Below are 18023 nucleotides of genomic sequence, written 5' to 3' on the forward strand. Positions count from 1 at the left end.
AGGACGTATGGGTTCATGTATGGACAAAAAGTGGTTAAAGGAGACAATTTGGACTAACTGATGCAGTGCTTACCTCTATGAAGGATCATCCTGTTGCTTCTACCACTACTGTTTCCAGTCTTGGGTGGTGTAAAACTTCTGATGCCACAAAGACCTTCCTTTTGCACCTGCTATACCAACTATTTATGTATGGGGCTGTAAACATTCTATTAAACTGTATGCTCCCCTTTTAATGCTTATTAACCTTGGTGAGGATTTTGTGCAATAACTGTCTATTCCTACTGTGGATTCAGCACTTACTTTTCGTGTAGAGGACATGCCTGTCCTTGGGACCCAGCTGATAGGTGGTTGGAAGCCCTTTCTAGAGCCTTGTTCTGTCTGGTGGGTTCTGCCCTTAATCTCATTCTGTCTGTCAAACCACGTGTGACTGGTAAAAAAAGAGATCTTATCGCTGCTTTGGGTGATCCATTCCTTATAGAATGCATAGAGCAGATGGCTGTAGCTCATGGTTCCTAGGGTCCTGTCCCCCTTTCCCTTGTAAGGTGCACGCTACTAGATCTGTGAATACTTCTTGGGTTTTTTGGCTTTCCCTGCCACTAGGGATGAGCACCTTTTTCAGTCTGAACACAGTTTCAGGCTGAACATTGCTTGTCTTGTCTGAATGTTGTACTTTCATTCCATTCAGCAGGAGCCAAACATCATAAATAGTAGCAGGTTTTTCTCCTGTCATTATACTTTATATGACAGTTTCCCTTGTCAGGGTTGTTAAAAAAGAGGTGGGTACCAGTACCCACTGTGTCCTTAACCAGTCATATCATCCAGGCCCCATAAATTTACTGGCCAGGAATCCCCGCCAAGTAAGCAAAGCAGCTAGGATAGTTTACAAAAACATTGTGTGGGGTTCCCTCCATAATTTATGCAAGGCCCTTCAGGTCTGGTATGAGTTTGAATGAGGACCCCAAGCAAAAAAATTAACCACAAAAAAACAGTATGGGTTCACCTCAGAAATCCTCACCAGACCCTTTTATGAGCATCCAATCTGGCAGACCATGTGTCACCCCCCCCCCTCATCTTTAACCATAACAGGCCACATGCTTGGCAAAAAAAAGGACTAACCTCCAACATAATCCAATCCTAATGATTGGCTTGCATGGTACATCATGGGATATTTTTGTGTTTGTTTCTAGTTTGGCACCCGAACTTCTGTAATCTTCACCAAACCTGCTTCACACCGAATCCAGGGGCATTCAGCTCATCCCTAGCTGTAGGCAGTACCTGTTTCTTGGGCCTGTTAGTTGAACTGCTTTTGCATGTTCTGATGGTTTAGAGAATATGTTACCCCAACATTTCATATCCTCATATGTGTCTGTTTTACCATGTACTTGAGATAAAAAGTATTCCGGTCTCTTTGTGTGAAATACCTGGTAATCCTGCCAGTCCCCCTGCTTTCCGATTTCAAATTGACCACACTAGGCATAGATGCACGCCCATCCCAGCACGGTCAGTTTTCTGGCTCTCCTGGGTAAACAGGCTGCCTGTCTTAAAATGTTCAAGAATTGTGCTGACAGCCAATACCCCTCCCCCGCACAGCCGTTCACTGGGAAGATCAGTATGCTGCTCTTTCTGTGCTTTTCCCTAACATACCCTCTATAATGCCCACCACCAGCTCTTTTGCACCTGAGAACAGAGGTTATGTAATCACTTATAAGAAAGGTTAAAAAGGTATTTATAATATTTTTTTAAATATATACACACATTTTTTGGAGTTCCTTGAGGGGCACAAGGCCCACCGCTTTGTGTTTATGATCATTCTGTTGGTACTACTTTGCTACAAAACTGAAGCATGATGGTAGTAAGAGGGTTTATCCTACAGTTTTTTAATTTGCCAGAGTCCAGTCCCTCAGTGGACTCCAAGAAATAGATTTTATGGTGAGTACAAAAATCCAGTTTTACACATCTATAAATATGTTATAGCTTGGTGTATTATATAAAGTGTTTTTAAGTGCTGTGAGTTTATGAAGTCATATTTTTATTGTAAATAAAGGCAGAAAAGCACAGGGAGATTTTTAAAATGCTAAGAAAAATTAAAACTAAACCTTAAAATGACAGGTTTGTTGAATAAATTAAAGGTGAAAAAAAAATGAAAAATTGTTAAATGTAAAATGTAAAAATGTTAATTTACATTTTGCTGGATTAATATCCCTTCGCAGAATAATGGCAAAATAAGTGGAGATATTGCCCAGTACATCTTTATTAACAGGTATCAGGCTCTCAATTATGCCATGCGTATAAAATAGTTAGAAAAGAATCCAGCTGTTGGTTACAAGGGAAGTAAGTAAGAGGTGTAACCTTTTTACAAAAAAGTTTAAAGCAGTTTGAAACCCAAAACAAAAAAAATGTATATATTGCATCTTACCAATCATTAGATGTGGTGCTGCATCAGTTTTTTTTTTTTTCAAGGCCTTTTAGCCTATGTTTTCACCTGGTGATCTGGTCAAGTAACAAACCTCTTGTATTAGTGTGCCCCTACTCTGGATGAAGAAGCACAGGGGCACCTATGGACAGCAGCATTGTTAGACTAGGGGCGGTGAGTACTAGCTGGACTACAGATTTAAATACACTGATTGAAGCCAAATTCCAGCTTACACTTTAAAAGCATTTACAGCAAGTTTTGATCCTTTTAGGATGAAGGTTTTACATGAGTAAAGTTGATCATTGTAAACACCGCTGCTAGTGTTAAATTGTTTGTCTCATCTCTATAAATTATAAATTATACGTTCTGCTGGAGAGCTTATTCTTTTGAAAAAAGAATGACACTTGCTGGATCACCAAGTGAAAATAGAAAAAAGAAAGCCTAAAAAAAGAAAATGAATGAATCCATCTATCACATCTAAGGAATGGTGAGCTGCAATATAATAAATATTTGTTTTTGGGGTTAATGCTACATTAGGGTATGTGTACTTTTGTTGTATATAGGAGACTGCAGGTCTCATCTGCTCTCAGTGCAGCCTGAATGCCTACCTACATACTGTCTATAAAATTCATTGAGCTGTATAAGCACTGGCTTCATAGTGTAGCTGCTTTGCAATGTGCTTGCCAGTGAAACCATGCACATGTAACCACGTCTAGCACATATGCACACTGTGGCAACATTTAACAATGAAAACTGTTCCAGAGGCAAAACCTAAAGTAACCAAAAATAAGGATGGGTATATAGACCACACTGCCAAAAATGTGAATCAAGGTTACTAAACAGTTTGCCACATGTAAAGGTGCACAAAAATAGATAAATAAACAACACCAGGAAATACCACTAATGTCCAATGTATCAGTAAGTTCCATTCAAATAATCGTTGCCTAAAAACCAAAAGATTGGTAAACAGGTGCTGGTGCCACTAGTAACAGATAAACAGGTGACCACTCCCAGGTGACCCCACATGGATTTACTCACCACAATGGATGGACCTTTGATTGCTAGATAGGTCTCACTGTGCTTTTTTGGTTGAACCCACTGTGCATCTCATCACCAACTTCAGGAAGCCCTGAATATGCCCAATTACAGACAAAACTAGTTGAGGCAGTGTTCCCCAGCCAATACGTCACATCCCATCCCTGGAGTACAAGCCAGTTTCCAGTCTTGTGGCGGCAGCAGCCATCTTAACCATAAACGCTGTATGTACCTGGTGCCGGTGAGTGCAATGTAATTGTAAGGCTATATATGGTTTAATAAAGTCAGCTGCTTTGCGCAATGAACTTTTTTCCTGATACTGTTTTTTGAGTGACAATGTATTGCATTGGAAGAAATCGCATCCTAGTATATATGAATGGTCAAGTTGGCAATGAGATAAAATGGGGGGTCCAAGCAAAAAAGCGAAGTGAAACCTATCTAATAATAGAAGGTCCATCCATTGTGGTGAGTTTAAATCCATGTGGGGTCACCTGGAGCACCTTAAAGTTAATCTGTTACTTATGGCACTAGCAACTGTTTTGGTTTTTAAGCAACAATTATTTGAATGGGACTTTCTGATTGACTGGACATTAGTGGTATTTTCTGCTGTTGTTTATCTATTTATTTGTGTGCACCTTTACATGTGGCAAACTGTTAGGTAAACTTAATTCACACTTTTGGCAGTGTGTCCTATATACACATTTACATAGCTCCCAACTTTTAGAGATGGTAATGAGGTACACCCATTAGCAAAAGTATGTAGCCATAGGAAACATCCCTGCCATGCCCCCTTAAAGGAGAATTATTAAAAAAAAAGATTAGTTAAACCCACAAGTGCTTTTTTTACCACTACTATTCCTTTTCACTGGCTTTTGAAACTTACAAATGCAGCAATTTAGAAATTGGATGAAAGGTTTAGCACTGGAAAACACTTTTGAAAATAAAAAGTGCATTTTATATACAACTTTAGAGATCAGACCAAAATGAGGGACAAATGAGGAGGAATGAGGGACTTTGTTTCAAATCGGGGACAGTCCCTAGAAATCAGGGACAGTTGGAAGCTATGACATTTATACTGTGGTAACATTGTTTCTAGGTTTTAATAAACACTGTTAGAAGGAAAAGTGATAGATATGGTATACACATGCCCTAGGAAAATAGGCTTGCACCTACAAAGTGCACAGTTTACATAATTATGATCTGAGTTCACAAAAAGTAAACAACTACTATTGCCATTTATGTTCATATGGGTCATTATGAGTGTGCAAAGTGATTTTATGCTATTCACAGTTTTCACAGTTCTCACTATTTGAAGACCAACATTCAGAAATGGTGAGAAAAAGGCCATATGTGGCTCTGTAAATCTCTCCCAGGGAGCTTTAAAGCAGAGGCCACTAATTTAACACTAAAATCCTTTCAATTTAGAATACAGCAATGAAAAGTGTTTTTTTGGAGGTCACTAATTGCAACATCTGTTTGGCAGGTGGAAACTCCCGAACTGCTATGGTAGCTGCTTTAAGTCCTGCAGATATCAACTATGATGAGACCCTCAGCACCCTCCGGTGAGAAATTTGTTTATTCCATTCACACATACACAAAAGATCATGGATTGTAGCCTCAACATTTTTTATCAATATTTTGGGAATCGTGGATTCTGGCACAAGAAAATTTCAATTTGTATCACAATTGTTATTGGTGTCATAGTATTATGTCAGTTTTTACATTTTCTGTATAATATAATTTCGCAGGAAACCCGCTTCATCATGACCTTGAATCCAGCTATAAAATTGCTTATGTTCACATATAATGACAATGTGCTTAGCAATCATGACTGTTGGGCCCGTGGGGGCTCCACGTTATTGAAAACTTTGTGTTTTTTATGTTAAAATATAGTAATGATGCTGTTGAATACGACTTATATGTTAGAAAGTTATATTAAGTATGATGAGACATTTTAAAAGGAAATATGAAACGCAACAGAAAAGGGAGCGAGGAGGCGAACTGAGGGAGAGGGGGTATAGTTTAAAAAGTATAGTGATTCTGACTGCTGACACTGACTTCTGAATCCCAACTTTGACTCCCAGTCTCTGACTCCCAGTCTCTGACTCACAATAAGTTTAGTTTGATGGATTATTGATCCCAACAATCCTAGCAGTTTAGAATGCTATTTGAATTATGTATAGAAATTGTATGGAAGTTTCCAAGCTTTATTTTCATGACTTTTATTCAAATGTATTTGCTAAATACTATAGCTACCTCATAAAGTAATAAGTGGCCTGAGATTTGCTGGGACTTCTAGCAGTCACATGGTCTGCTATGACTATGGTCTGCAACTGCAGATATTAAGTACCTCTTTGTTCCTATTATATGCATACGTGACATAATCCTATACATGCATTCCGATGGATACAGACAGATGTATTATATCATCTAGCAAATAGTACACAAGTCAATAGAGAGGAGGTCTCTTGTATGATCATGCAGCCAATTGCAGGTCATATTCAGTCTTGTTGAATAAAAGGCTGAAATCATTGTTAAAGTTGGCCTTCACACCAATACTTTTACGGTGTGTTTATCAATGCAGTATTTTCTTTTGTGCTGTAGATTTCTTTTCAGTGGACACAAGCAACAATAAACTTTTTATGGTTAGAATATAACATTTGCTGGTTTTTTACTTCAGATATGCTGACCGTGCTAAACAGATTCGCTGCAATGCTGTTATTAATGAAGATCCAAACAACAAGCTTATCCGTGAACTTAAAGATGAGGTGGCCCGTCTGAGAGAACTTCTTGGTGCCCAAGGATTATCCGACATCATTGACAGTGAGTGGCCAATACACCCAACCCCTTAAATCTCATGGTTCCCAAAGACATTAGAGACCTATCAGTAGTTCTCTTGGGTTTTGACAGGTTCAGGCAGCAGGCTGGCAATTAATGTGAGACTCAAACTGCTGCAGGTGACTCTGCAAAACATCTCAATTGATTTAAGGTATATTGGCTGGGTTGAAAGTTTTCAACCTAAAGTCCAGAGATTTGGCCGGTGCTAGAAGTCATAGGGGTTCTGATGAATTGCAGTAGTGAAAGATCAAAAATACTGTATATTTTTTGGTCTTGAATCATTGTTTTTTGTCTGATGTCTGGGTATCTGAAAGATTGTATGATGTCTGGGTACCTGCCATTGGAGATATTTATATGATATTTACATTCCAAAATTGCCATCAGCCTGGCTTTTGTACTGATCCTTTAACTTCAGTATTTTCAGAGTTGATCATCTGGAAAGAGCATGCAGCAAGTAAAGTCAGGGCTCAGGATCTGCATACTTGTTTCAGGTCAGTGACCTAACAGTCAGACAACTAACGTATTTAGGTCAGCAATGGCAGCCTGTTTTTTTCTCTTATAACAGGTTGCCATACAATCTGGCTTTGGACTACCTACTAACTATCATACAGCAGTCATACCTAAAATGGATTACACCACTTTGGAATAATATATGCAGACTATGGTCTTTCACTGTGTTGTTAAGGATCTCTTGAGATCCCAACAGGGGGACCTTCTCCTTCTGATGCTGCATTTGGGACAGGCCTTGCTCCAAGTGAATCATGTTATGCCTGCTGAGAATCTAAGGGAACATCCCCCTGCCAGGACCTTAACAATACAGCCAGGGATCAACATTTCATCCTATGTCAGAAAGGTTGGAGCCATTTGTGTTGGGCAGAGCTGCTGTTTAAATATACCCATGTAGCTATAAAATGACCTAAAAGGCAGAGAACTAAGAATTACAGACATCCGTCCAAAGTGTGCTTTATGTTTATGGACACCGTAATGCACAATCTTCTCAGTACTAGAAATCATTTATGATACAAATATAGTCAATTTTTAGAGTTTGCACATATTCTGATAAGGATATAGGATTACAATAGACAGTAGACAGTGGTGATATTTGGTTAGTGTACCAATCACATGTAATGCTGTTACTTCTAAAACTAAAATAACATTTCTTACCAATTTGCTGAAGGCTGATGTGTGTGCCTACAGATAATGAGATTTTCCAGCAGTTCTTAGGAGGTGTAACAGTGCACCTTGTCTTCTCTTATAATTTAATGGCACACTTCCAGGAGTTCCTACCCAACAGCTATTTTTGTTATCAAACTTGCAATGTTAAGTTCAACTTTTCCAGCTTTGCAGTTTACAAAATGTAAAAAGTGTCAGCTAATTCCAAATCAATCCATTTTGCTGCCAGACTCTCTGTGTAGCTGTCTAGCTGCTATTATTATTAATGCAGAAGTTGGCACTAAAGATGCCCACAGCTACTACAGGGCATGTATCTGAAAGATGAAATTTTTACAGGTTTTACTAATCCCTGTGTGTGACATGCCAAAAGTATTTAAAGACACTTTTGAATGACCTTGGCCAAAAGAAGAGTGGCCTTCTAAAGTTTACTTAAACTTGAACAATTCCACTAGGAAGAAGCTTGCTATTTCCATTATTGTTCTAGGTTAGTTGTAATTGTTGGCTGGACTAAAGGAACCTTTTGCTAGCTCTTCCTTGACACAGTTACAATTATTTTAAAATAATATCGAGCAACATCTAAAACACTAGAAGCTTGTCATGCATGCAGTGATACACAACTGTAACTTGTTTATTAAGGAGAACTAGTCATGGATAGGCTTACACACAAAAGACAAAAAATGTAGTTCTAAATGATTGGAATTCACAGTTTCATTTGCCTCCTATTTAGTGTTACTTTGTCCAAGCCTCAGACATTATCTTGAGTGGCGTGGATAGAGCTCACCTGATGTTCAACTGTTATGTCAGCTCCTTGACCTCACACACTGTCTGCCAACACTTTAAATCCGAGGTCTCTAAACTTTCTAAACAAAGGGCCAGTTTACTTTCCTTCAGACTTTAGGGGACTGGACTAGGGCCAGTGGGAGTAACCTATGCCCTATTGTTATTGTCAGTTGTAGGAATAGTGCCCCACTGTTGGTGTTGGCAACAGTAATTATGCCACATCATTGGTGTCAGCAACATGAATTATGCCTCATTGTTGATGTCAGTGGATGGAATAGTGACCCAAGGGCCCGATAAAGGCAAGCAAAGGGCCACATCTGGCCCCTGGGCCGCAGTTTGGAGACCACTACTTTAAATGATTACAACTAGGGAACTATGCAATATGAAACTCCTATGCAGTCTCAGGAGAAGAGAAGCAATGGGATTGATTTACAAAAGCAAATAGGCTGTTCATTTCACAAGGGAATTTTCACTTGCAATTAAACTTTCCTAAACTTTTCTTTAGCTTAGTGCGGTAAAACTTTGCCTTAAAAAAAAGTTTCCAATCACTTGCAAGGCAATTAAAAAACGAAATCTTTTTTTGTTTGCACACTGCTTGATGATGGAAATCAGGAGAGCTTTACCTCATTCACCAAGCTAAGGGAAAATTAATTTGCAAAGGCTCGATCAGTGCTTGCAGCCAATCATCTGCAGTGCTGATCAGTGTATTCTGGCAGGAGAGGAGTCCTGCTGTCAGAATACAATAGCGCACCTGGGGGATTCCCTTATCCACCTCAAATGTGTAGATGGGGGAATTGCTTTTTTTTTTTTTTTTTGATCAGCCAACTGGCTGATCAAAAAAAAATTAATCCATCTATGGCCAGCTTAAGACTGGAACTGACTCCTGATTCCTAAAACTTAAACTAAAATGTAAGTTAAATAAGGCAAATAAAAATGCATAAAGTGCACAACTTTGATAATATAATATCTTAAGGTGAAATATCTGGGTTCTTTCTTTAATCTGGATGTGAATGCTTCTTTTTAAGCTGAAATATAGTTTGACTTTTGTCACTTTAAGTGGTATCCATTGATATATTGACATAAAAAGAACATAAAATTAAATACAAATGGAAGGAAAAGTGGTAGTTATTATTAATAGCTAGGAACATGACCAGGGACTAATTGGATGGTAACTAGAGTGTCAGGAAGTCATCCCCAGCTATACCAACTTCTGCCAAATACTGTTCTTATATTTTTCAAATCTTGTTATATACAGTATGTATTCATATAAAGTTTGCGAAAAAATTTGATTTTGACTTTTTTATTGCATTTGCCAGGAGCCATGTATGTTCCCATTATCTGAAGTATTCTTTGTTGAAGAAATGTGTTGTGAATAGCTCCTTTCTGTGTTCTACAGTATGATGCATTGCTCACAACTCGTGACAGTATAATGTATCATATGATAAGATGTAGTCCTGGTTCCTTGTGTCCTCTCCTTCTGATATATCTTCCACACCCAAACAAAGGTTTCTCTTCTCGCTTTCCTGCTTGTCCTCGCTCTCCCATCCCTTGTGATAAATTCTCCTATGCCTCTTTCCATGTGCATCCTAAACATCTATCTTTCCATGTTTTACCTATAATTTATTTATTTTCATTCATATAATGTAATATTTATCTTATATATTTTACATTACATAATGTTATGGCTATTACACATCCCATCTGTTTCTTTTGTCTCTCATGTGTTCATTTCTTCTTTTTATGTCCTATGCCACTTATTTTGGATACTTTCTGGATGATCGACTTCCTCTCTTTGCACATTACATTGTACATTTCACCCCCTTTTTCACATTCTTCTTTCTCCTACGTCCTTTGTTTCGGTATCTCCCCGTGCCCTATCTTTGGCTCCTGCTCTTTATAGATGTGTGTCCTGTGGATAACGCCAATGTTCTACACACGCGTCATGGTCCTGACAATCTCTTCACAGCCGTAAATGCTCTGACTGGCATGAGCCCTTCGTCATCCATGTCTGGGTTGTCTAGTCGAGCCGCCTCCGTTTGCAGCCTGCATGAGCGCCTTGCATTTACTCCTGGAAGCGAAGAAGCCATTGAGAGGCTCAAGGTAGGTTTGTTCCAGAAACTATAATATATTTGGGTGATGCTATCAACACTATGGCAGTTATGCTATCAGTTAATTTTTAATAAAGGAATATTTATAAAGAAAACCTGTACAGAAAGAAATAGGAGGCTGCCATTGTTGACCTCCTTGTTCCATGTTTCTCCAGTGATGCAAGCCTTCTCTGTAAAGTCCATTTCATATTTGCCACTTACTTGGCTTTACTTACTTTCTCTGAACACATCAGTAGTGTGCCAGGGGTCAGAGATTACCTGAAGCCTTAATAGTTCCCACCTTGTCAACTGCCTGACATCACTTGCCACCACCAACTACTAAGAGTATCAAACATTGGAACTATCTAATTGATTACCTTACTTTTTACTATGGAGCTCTGTTATTTGACACTGTTATTCACTCTCTGGAGTGTGTGATGGAAAGTGATAGGACTTCAGGTGATCTCTGACCACTGATGTTTCAGCTAAAGTGTAAGGCTCAGGCAAAGTTAAAAGTGCAACTGAAGGCTCCTGTATAATTGTCTTAACAAGTCCCAAAACCAGCTACTATGGTGCACAAACCTCATAAAATAAAAAAAAGACTTCCTTTATCTACCCCGTTATTTTCCTCTTTTATCTGTGTCTCACATGCTTTCCAGGCACTGCTGCTCTCAGTGTGAGGTTTTCAGGAACAGAGGCAGTGCTGTCAATCTAGAAAGTACTAGGTTTGTCTAGGTGCGCATTGACAAGTTGCAGATTTGTGAATCTGCAGTGATAATGCTGATAGCCACACCCCCTACAACATTTTTTTCTGCCCCCTGGTGAAAGCAGGTACAGCCTACATGAGACTGGCAGCTCTGCTCTGAATTCAGAAGTAGTGCAGTATCGTTGCCACACCATCACAGGAAACTGCATTAGGTGGACTTCATTGGCAAGATCAATCTGTGTTTGTAGGACTTTGCAGCAGTAGTAAGTGAAAACTGTGAGTGCAGAAGCACTTATAATTAACACATGGGCAGCCATTATTCTAGTTAAATATAGCTAAACTGGGGAAGATGTACGAAAACCAGGGAGTGTAAAGTTTGGTGCAGCTCTGAATAAAAACCAATCAGCTTCCAGGTTTTACCATCATAGTTTACCGTAATTGAAAAAGTTGAAGTAAGAAGCTGATTGGCTACCATGCACTGCTGCATCAGATTCTGAGTGCTCCAGCTTTAGTAAATCTGCCCCACTGAGTACCCCTCTCTCTAAGACCCAAGTCGCACTGGGTGCAACTTGGCATCCGATTTGTATGCCATGCAACTTGCAAATTGCATGCCAATTCGCACCCTATTGTCCGCAATTACAGCGGTCACATCGGTGCAGTTCCAACTTGGTCGGAGCCGCACTAATTTCTAAAGTAGTACATGCACCTTTGTTGCGATTTGCAGACATCTGTGTCAGATGTCTTGCAAATCGCACCTGAAATCAGCATGTCCCCTGACTTTGAAATCGTGCGACTTCACTGAAAGTCGCACGATTTCAAATTTGTGCTTGATGTGACCGGAGTCTAAGGGCCATTTCACTGATATGGAACTTTTGTGCATTTACATCTATCCATTGACAGATGAAAAATGGACATCAATACATCTCTATGGAAAAACAGATGTAAACAGATGATGATCCATTTACATCCTAAGAGTAGTCAGAAAGGATTAACCTCTTTCTTGGGAAATGTCTTTGGTGTTGTTTAGTAATTCCCCATGTATTAAAACTGACCTTTCATTCTCTCAATGCAGGAAACAGAGAAGATCATTGCTGAGCTCAATGAGACCTGGGAGGAGAAGCTGCGCCGTACAGAAGCTATTCGTATGGACAGGTAATTTTTTATTAACTAGGGGTACAAAATGAAATGCTACTAAATTCTGCCACCTGAAACATCCCTAAAAGTAATCCTGTCATTAAATAAATTAGTAGATGCCATTGCTGACTGTTAGATGCTAATTTTCTGGCCCTCGTAATTCTACTGTGGCTTCAAGCAGTACTAAACCCCCAAACAAATATTGATTATATTGCATCTTACCAATGCTTAGATGTGATGACTGCATTAGTTTTCTTTTTTAGACTTTCTTCTATTTTCATCTGTTGATCCAGCCATGGACAGTTGTCTTTCAAAAGAACAAGCTCTCTTCTAGATGTATCAGTTTACGGGGATGAGACAAACCATTTAACACTGGCAGGGTTGATTCAAATGTTCAGCCTTTATTTATTAATGTTAAACCTTTATCCCAAAAGGAAACAAAAACTGTTTGCTGTAACTGATTTTAAAGTATTAGCTGGAGTTTTGCGTCAATGTGTTACTATGTATAAATCTTCTGGTACATTTAACACTCCCCTCCCCCAGACTGACAATGCCGCTGTCCAAATAGGCCCCCTGTGCTCCTTCATCCAGAGTGGAGGCACTCTAATACAGGAGGTATGTTACTGGCCAGATCACCAGGTAAAAATAGAAGGAATAAAGCCTAAAAATAGAAAACTAATGCAGCCACCACATCTAAGGCTTGGTAAGCTGCACTATATTACATTTTTGGTTTGGAGTTTAATACCGCTTTCAGTTATTTGAGTCATGTACCTTGAACAACTTTAGATTCAATTATTTCTGACTTTTCTTTTGCTACAAGCTTGTTCTTGGTCAGGGGCTCATTAGTAATAAAGCCAAACACAGCCAGGCAACTAGCATTTTTTAAAAGGTAGCCAGTATTTGTACCATCCATATTTTTCTCATGACAGCATTTCTTTAAATGACCCTCTCCCCTCACCATCCCTTGCCCTGCACTTTCCAAAACCCCCACCTTACTGCCCCTGTATGTACAGCACAAACAATGCAATGATGCAGATCCTGGTCTGTTGCATCACCCCTTTACTGTGTACTGAGCCAGAGGCAGCTAGAAGAAAAGTACAAAACACTTATTTATGAATACATTTGCAAAGATATTCAATCTGATAAGCTGCATACACATTTGTTCTGTGCAAATCAGGACTAGATCAAATGTTATTAGACTGTTTTCTTCCCAGGTTGACTGTTACTATTCATACAGAATAGAGAGGAAAAAAACTTATTATAACCACTAGACTGAGCTAATAATCACAGGAAATAAATACTTACTATGATTTTCAGCTCCAAATAGTTGCCAAATGCAATATTTTCCTGATTCACTCTATTCTTATGAATAATAAAATTTGAAATTTGAAAGTAAAAATAGTCTAATAACATTCAATTTGAAAACTTGAAGCTTAAAAAAAATAACAAACAAATAAAATAAAATTGACACCCAGAACAAAAAATCTCAATCAACTTGCATTTTATTGTTCACTATTTAATTTCTAATTTTAATTATTTCAAAATGGCATATAAAGATTTCCTCTAAGTAGATTTTTGTACGCAAAAAAAGCCTCTAATTTATTCTTTAACAATGGTGATAATCACCTCGCAAAAAGTCACTGTGGGAATAAAAGAGGTTGGATACTGGATACAACAGCCATGTATGATGTCTCATAATCCATGTCTGCCTTCTTCTCCAAACAGGGAAGCTCTGTTGGCAGAGATGGGGGTGGCTATGAGAGAAGATGGAGGAACCCTTGGAGTGTTTTCACCTAAAAAGGTAAGCTATGAATTTTTACCTTATAATATTACTTATTTCTATTATTTTAGGGAAAGAATTTATTGTTAATTAAAAAAAGATGGTAATTGATAATAATTTTCTGTTATATAGATTTTTTTTCCAGAATTGGAAAGAAACAGAGCTAGCAGTTCCATAAAAAAACCCTTAAACTTTGATTGCATGTGTGCAGGCAATATTATTGTCTGTATGTCCAGAAACCCTGAAATTAATATTTAAAGAATATGTAAACCCAACATTCTATAGTCCAGATTTGTACCTGCTGTACAATTTACTTGTATGAAAAAGTATCCTGTTCTCTCTGTATTGCTTCCTTTGTGTGAGATCCCCGGTGTTCCTGCCAGCCCCTCTACTTTCCTTTTTTAAAAAACTGACCACACAAGGCAGGAGAGCACAGCGTGGTCAGTTTTCTGGCTGTGCTGGGAACCCAGTCTGCTCTTTTCCAATGATCAGACTTTTGCCCTCCCCCCCCCCCCCGCACAGCCATCCCATGGGAAGATCAGTCTGCTGCTGCTTCTCTTTCCCTAGTTCTGAGCTCCTGATGCATTTGAGAACAGAGGGTATGAGATCACTTGTAAAAAAGGGGAAAAACATATTTATTTACAGTATAAGGTGTTTATATGTATGCACAAATGTGTTGCCTTTCATTTCTGTTTTTAACTGAACGGGTTGTTTTACAAGGTGAGGGTTTACATATACTTTAAAACAGAATCTGTGTAAATCAGTAAAGTACTAACCGAATCAGCTAAATGCATGCCAGGTTTATCAAAACAAAAGCCGTTCAAAGTCATACATTTTCTTTTCTTTAGAAAGCAGCTAAAGACTTAGTAGAAAAGACTTTCCCCTGCCAGCATTCTGCGGAGAAGGACCCTTGCTCTCTGTGTGGAAACAGTAGACTCTCTGTAGAAGTTTGATACAATCTTGCTGATTCAGACCTATAGCTCTCCAATCAACATGCAACATGAGCTGTTTTGATAGTAGAACTATAGATGTGACTCAGTAGGCTGACCATTTGGAAACTCGGGCACTGCCCGAGGGCCCGGGGTCAGTAGGGAGATGCCCCTGGTACCTTTTTCATAGGCTTTTTTGAGTTTGGGCAAGGACACCGGGGCCCCATTATCCCCTATTGCCCGGGGGCCCCATGAGTTGTCAGTCCGCCCCTGGTTATATTCCTCTTTTTTGAGACATATGTGTCATGGTCATATAATCTTATAATTTTAAGCAGTTTGTGTGACAAAGTGTAATGATTAGGAAATGTTGTCTTCTCTTGATGTCTTTGTGCTGTTGTGTTGTTGAGTTTTCATTATTGTCTCCCCAACCCTTCCATTCCCCATTTGATGGATTATCAGTTCATCCCTGCAGTGGTGGAAAATCTCTCAGAAGTTGTTGGGGTTTATTCCCCAAAGGAGGTTGGTGTAGGTCTGGTGTGTAGTGTCTGTCCATCTTCCTCCACCTTTTCTCCAGCTCATCAAAATAAGCTGTTTATACTGATGAGATCTTATGCATGCTTCATAGCCATGTGACAGGCTGTCATGGTTAATTACAAGGCACCTACAGTCCAATGAGAGAGCCAAAGGAATGTCCAAGAGTCCAAAGTTGTTAATGATCAAATTGGTTCATAGCCAAAAAAACAGACTCCCCCTTCATCAGAGCTTAGAAATTTTGACCGTGCTTAGATGGACTCAGGTAAGAAGATACTAAATAGATCTGTACTGTGATCTACTATTTGAAACAGTTTCAGAAGGACAGGTTAGGCTAGTGGTAGTAATGAGTACAGGAACCTCATTTTAATTGGATGATAGCCCTGGCACTCTCATTGGACTGTATGTGTGTGGATTCCTAACTCTAGGTTCTTCCTCCATTTCTAAGGGGTGTTCCAGTCTTTTGGAGTGCTGCCGAACAAGAGCCAATGCACCCTGTGTTATTTTGAGCGAACCATTAAAAATCTGTATCCTGAACCCTATTTTTACTTGTGTTTGTGGTTAATTACTGTTTTAGGATTTTTGTTTTTCTTTTTCTTCCTTTCTAATTCTACCGCTGGAGTGTGTGTAACAATTTATATTATTTTTGTTTTCCCCAGACTCCTCACCTGGTGAATCTTAATGAAGATCCCTTGATGTCTGAGTGTCTCTTATATTATATCAAGGATGGCATCACTAGGTGAGAACATACAGTACTTTCTTAAAATGCCTAAAGAGGTTGTAAACCCTTTCATATACCCAGTGAAGTGACTCGTTTCAGCGATAAACAGAGATGAAAAGATGATCCTACATAAGTTATACCTGTTTATCTACAGTTGTCTTTCCCCTACATCCACTCAAAGAGCAGAATTTACACAGGAGCTCTCAGGCTCTGAAAAACAGGGGACGGGAGCTGAAGTTACATCAGTGAGGAGCACTCTGGGAGCTGATTTGAGTGAAGATACACACTCCCCTTCACACAGCACACAGGAAGAGAGCTGAGGCTCTCAATCACAGACTGTACCCTCCCTATCACCATTTTTCTCTTGGTTTCAGGAAAACTTGTCAAAAGTGAGTCATGCCTATATCAGTGGAACAAAGCAGCAGACAGAATTGACACTTGCTGCTCTGGATTAAGACAAGAACACACTATAGAGGGATATGCTTTGTTCATATTTCATGTTGGAGGTTTACAACCACTTTAATGTAGAATCAACTGAATGCTACTGTATATCTAACCTTAACAAATTATCACTTTAGTTTACACACACACACACACACACACATATATACTGTATGTGTATATATATATATATATATATATACTATATTGCCAAAAGTATTGGGACACCCCTCCAAATCATTGGATTCAGGTGTTCCAATCACCTCCATGGCCAGTATATAAAATCAAGCACCTAGGCATGCACACTGCTTCTACAAACATTTTTGAAAGAATGGGTCGCTTTCAGGAGATCAGTGAATTCAAGCGTGGTACCTTGATAGGTTGCCACCTGTGCAATCAGTCCATCTGTGAAATTTACTTGCTACTAAATATTCCGCGGTCAACTTTTAGTGGTATTATAACAAAGTGGAAGCAACTGGGAACAGCAGCAACTCAGCCACAAAGTGGTAGGCCACATAAAATGACAGAGCGGGGTCAGACCATGCTGAAGCGCACAATGCGCAGAAGTAGCCAACTGTCTGCAGAGTCAATAGCTAAAGACCTCCAAACTTCGTGTGACCTTCAGATTAGCACAACAGCAGTGTATAGAGACCTTCATGGAATAGGTTTCCATGGCCGAGCAGCTGCATCCAAGTCTTAGATTACCGAGTGCAATGCAAATCGTTGGATGCGGTGGTGAAAAGCACTGGACTCTAGAACAGTGGAGATGTGTTCTCTGGAGTGATGAATCACGCTTCTTTGTCTGGCAATCCGATGGATGTGTCTGGGTTGTGCAGTTGCCAGGAGAACGATACATGCCAGACTGCATTGTGCCAAGTGTAAAGTTTGTTGAAGGGGGGATTATGGTGTGTAGTTGTTTTTAAGGCTTGGCCCCTTAGTTCTAGTGAAGGGAACTCTTAAGGCATCAGCATACCAAGATATTTTGGACAATTTCATTCTCCAAACTTTGTGGGAACAGTTTTGGGATGGCCCCTTCCTGTTCCAACATGAATGCGCACAAGTGTACAAAGCAAGGTCCATAAAGACATGGATGAGTGGGTTTGGGGTGGAGAAACTTGAATGGCCTGACCTCAACCCGATAGAACACCTTTGGGATGAATTAGAGTGAAGACTGCAAACCAGGACTTCTCATCCAACATCAGTGCCTGACCTCACAAACGCACTTCTGGAAGAATGGTCAAACATTCCCATAGACACACTCCTAAACCTTGTGGACAGCCTTCCCAGAAGAGTTGAAGCTGTTATAGCTGCAAAGGGTGGGCTAACTCAATATTGAACCCTAAGGACTAAGACTGGTGTGCCATTCATATGCGTGTAAAGGCAGGAGTCCCAATACTTTTGGCAATATAATGTGTATATATATATATATATATATATATATATATATATATATAA

General features: G+C 39.3%; 1 protein-coding gene across 22 annotated transcripts in view; it reads left to right on the forward strand.

Moving 5' to 3' along the window:
• Positions 1 to 18023, forward strand: part of KIF1A (kinesin family member 1A) — a 192758-nt gene that overhangs the window by 100604 nt on the left and 74131 nt on the right. For 14 of the 22 annotated variants that reach the window (XM_089665886.1, XM_089665887.1, XM_089665888.1 and 11 more), the window contains exons 12-17: positions 4932 to 5010; positions 6129 to 6271; positions 10140 to 10339; positions 12105 to 12184; positions 13892 to 13967; positions 16066 to 16145. In XM_089665886.1, the coding sequence (XP_089522012.1) occupies positions 4932 to 5010; positions 6129 to 6271; positions 10140 to 10339; positions 12105 to 12184; positions 13892 to 13967; positions 16066 to 16145 (658 nt within the window). The remainder of the gene's footprint in view (positions 1 to 4931; positions 5011 to 6128; positions 6272 to 10139; positions 10340 to 12104; positions 12185 to 13891; positions 13968 to 16065; positions 16146 to 18023) is intronic. The other 8 variants (XM_089665891.1, XM_089665897.1, XM_089665903.1 and 5 more) reach the window with 1 other exon arrangement.

Source organism: Staurois parvus, unplaced genomic scaffold (genome assembly GCF_062004578.1).
Source record: "Staurois parvus isolate SC_StPar_1 unplaced genomic scaffold, SC_StPar_1.0 ptg000049l, whole genome shotgun sequence".
NCBI lineage: Eukaryota > Metazoa > Chordata > Amphibia > Anura > Ranidae > Staurois > Staurois parvus.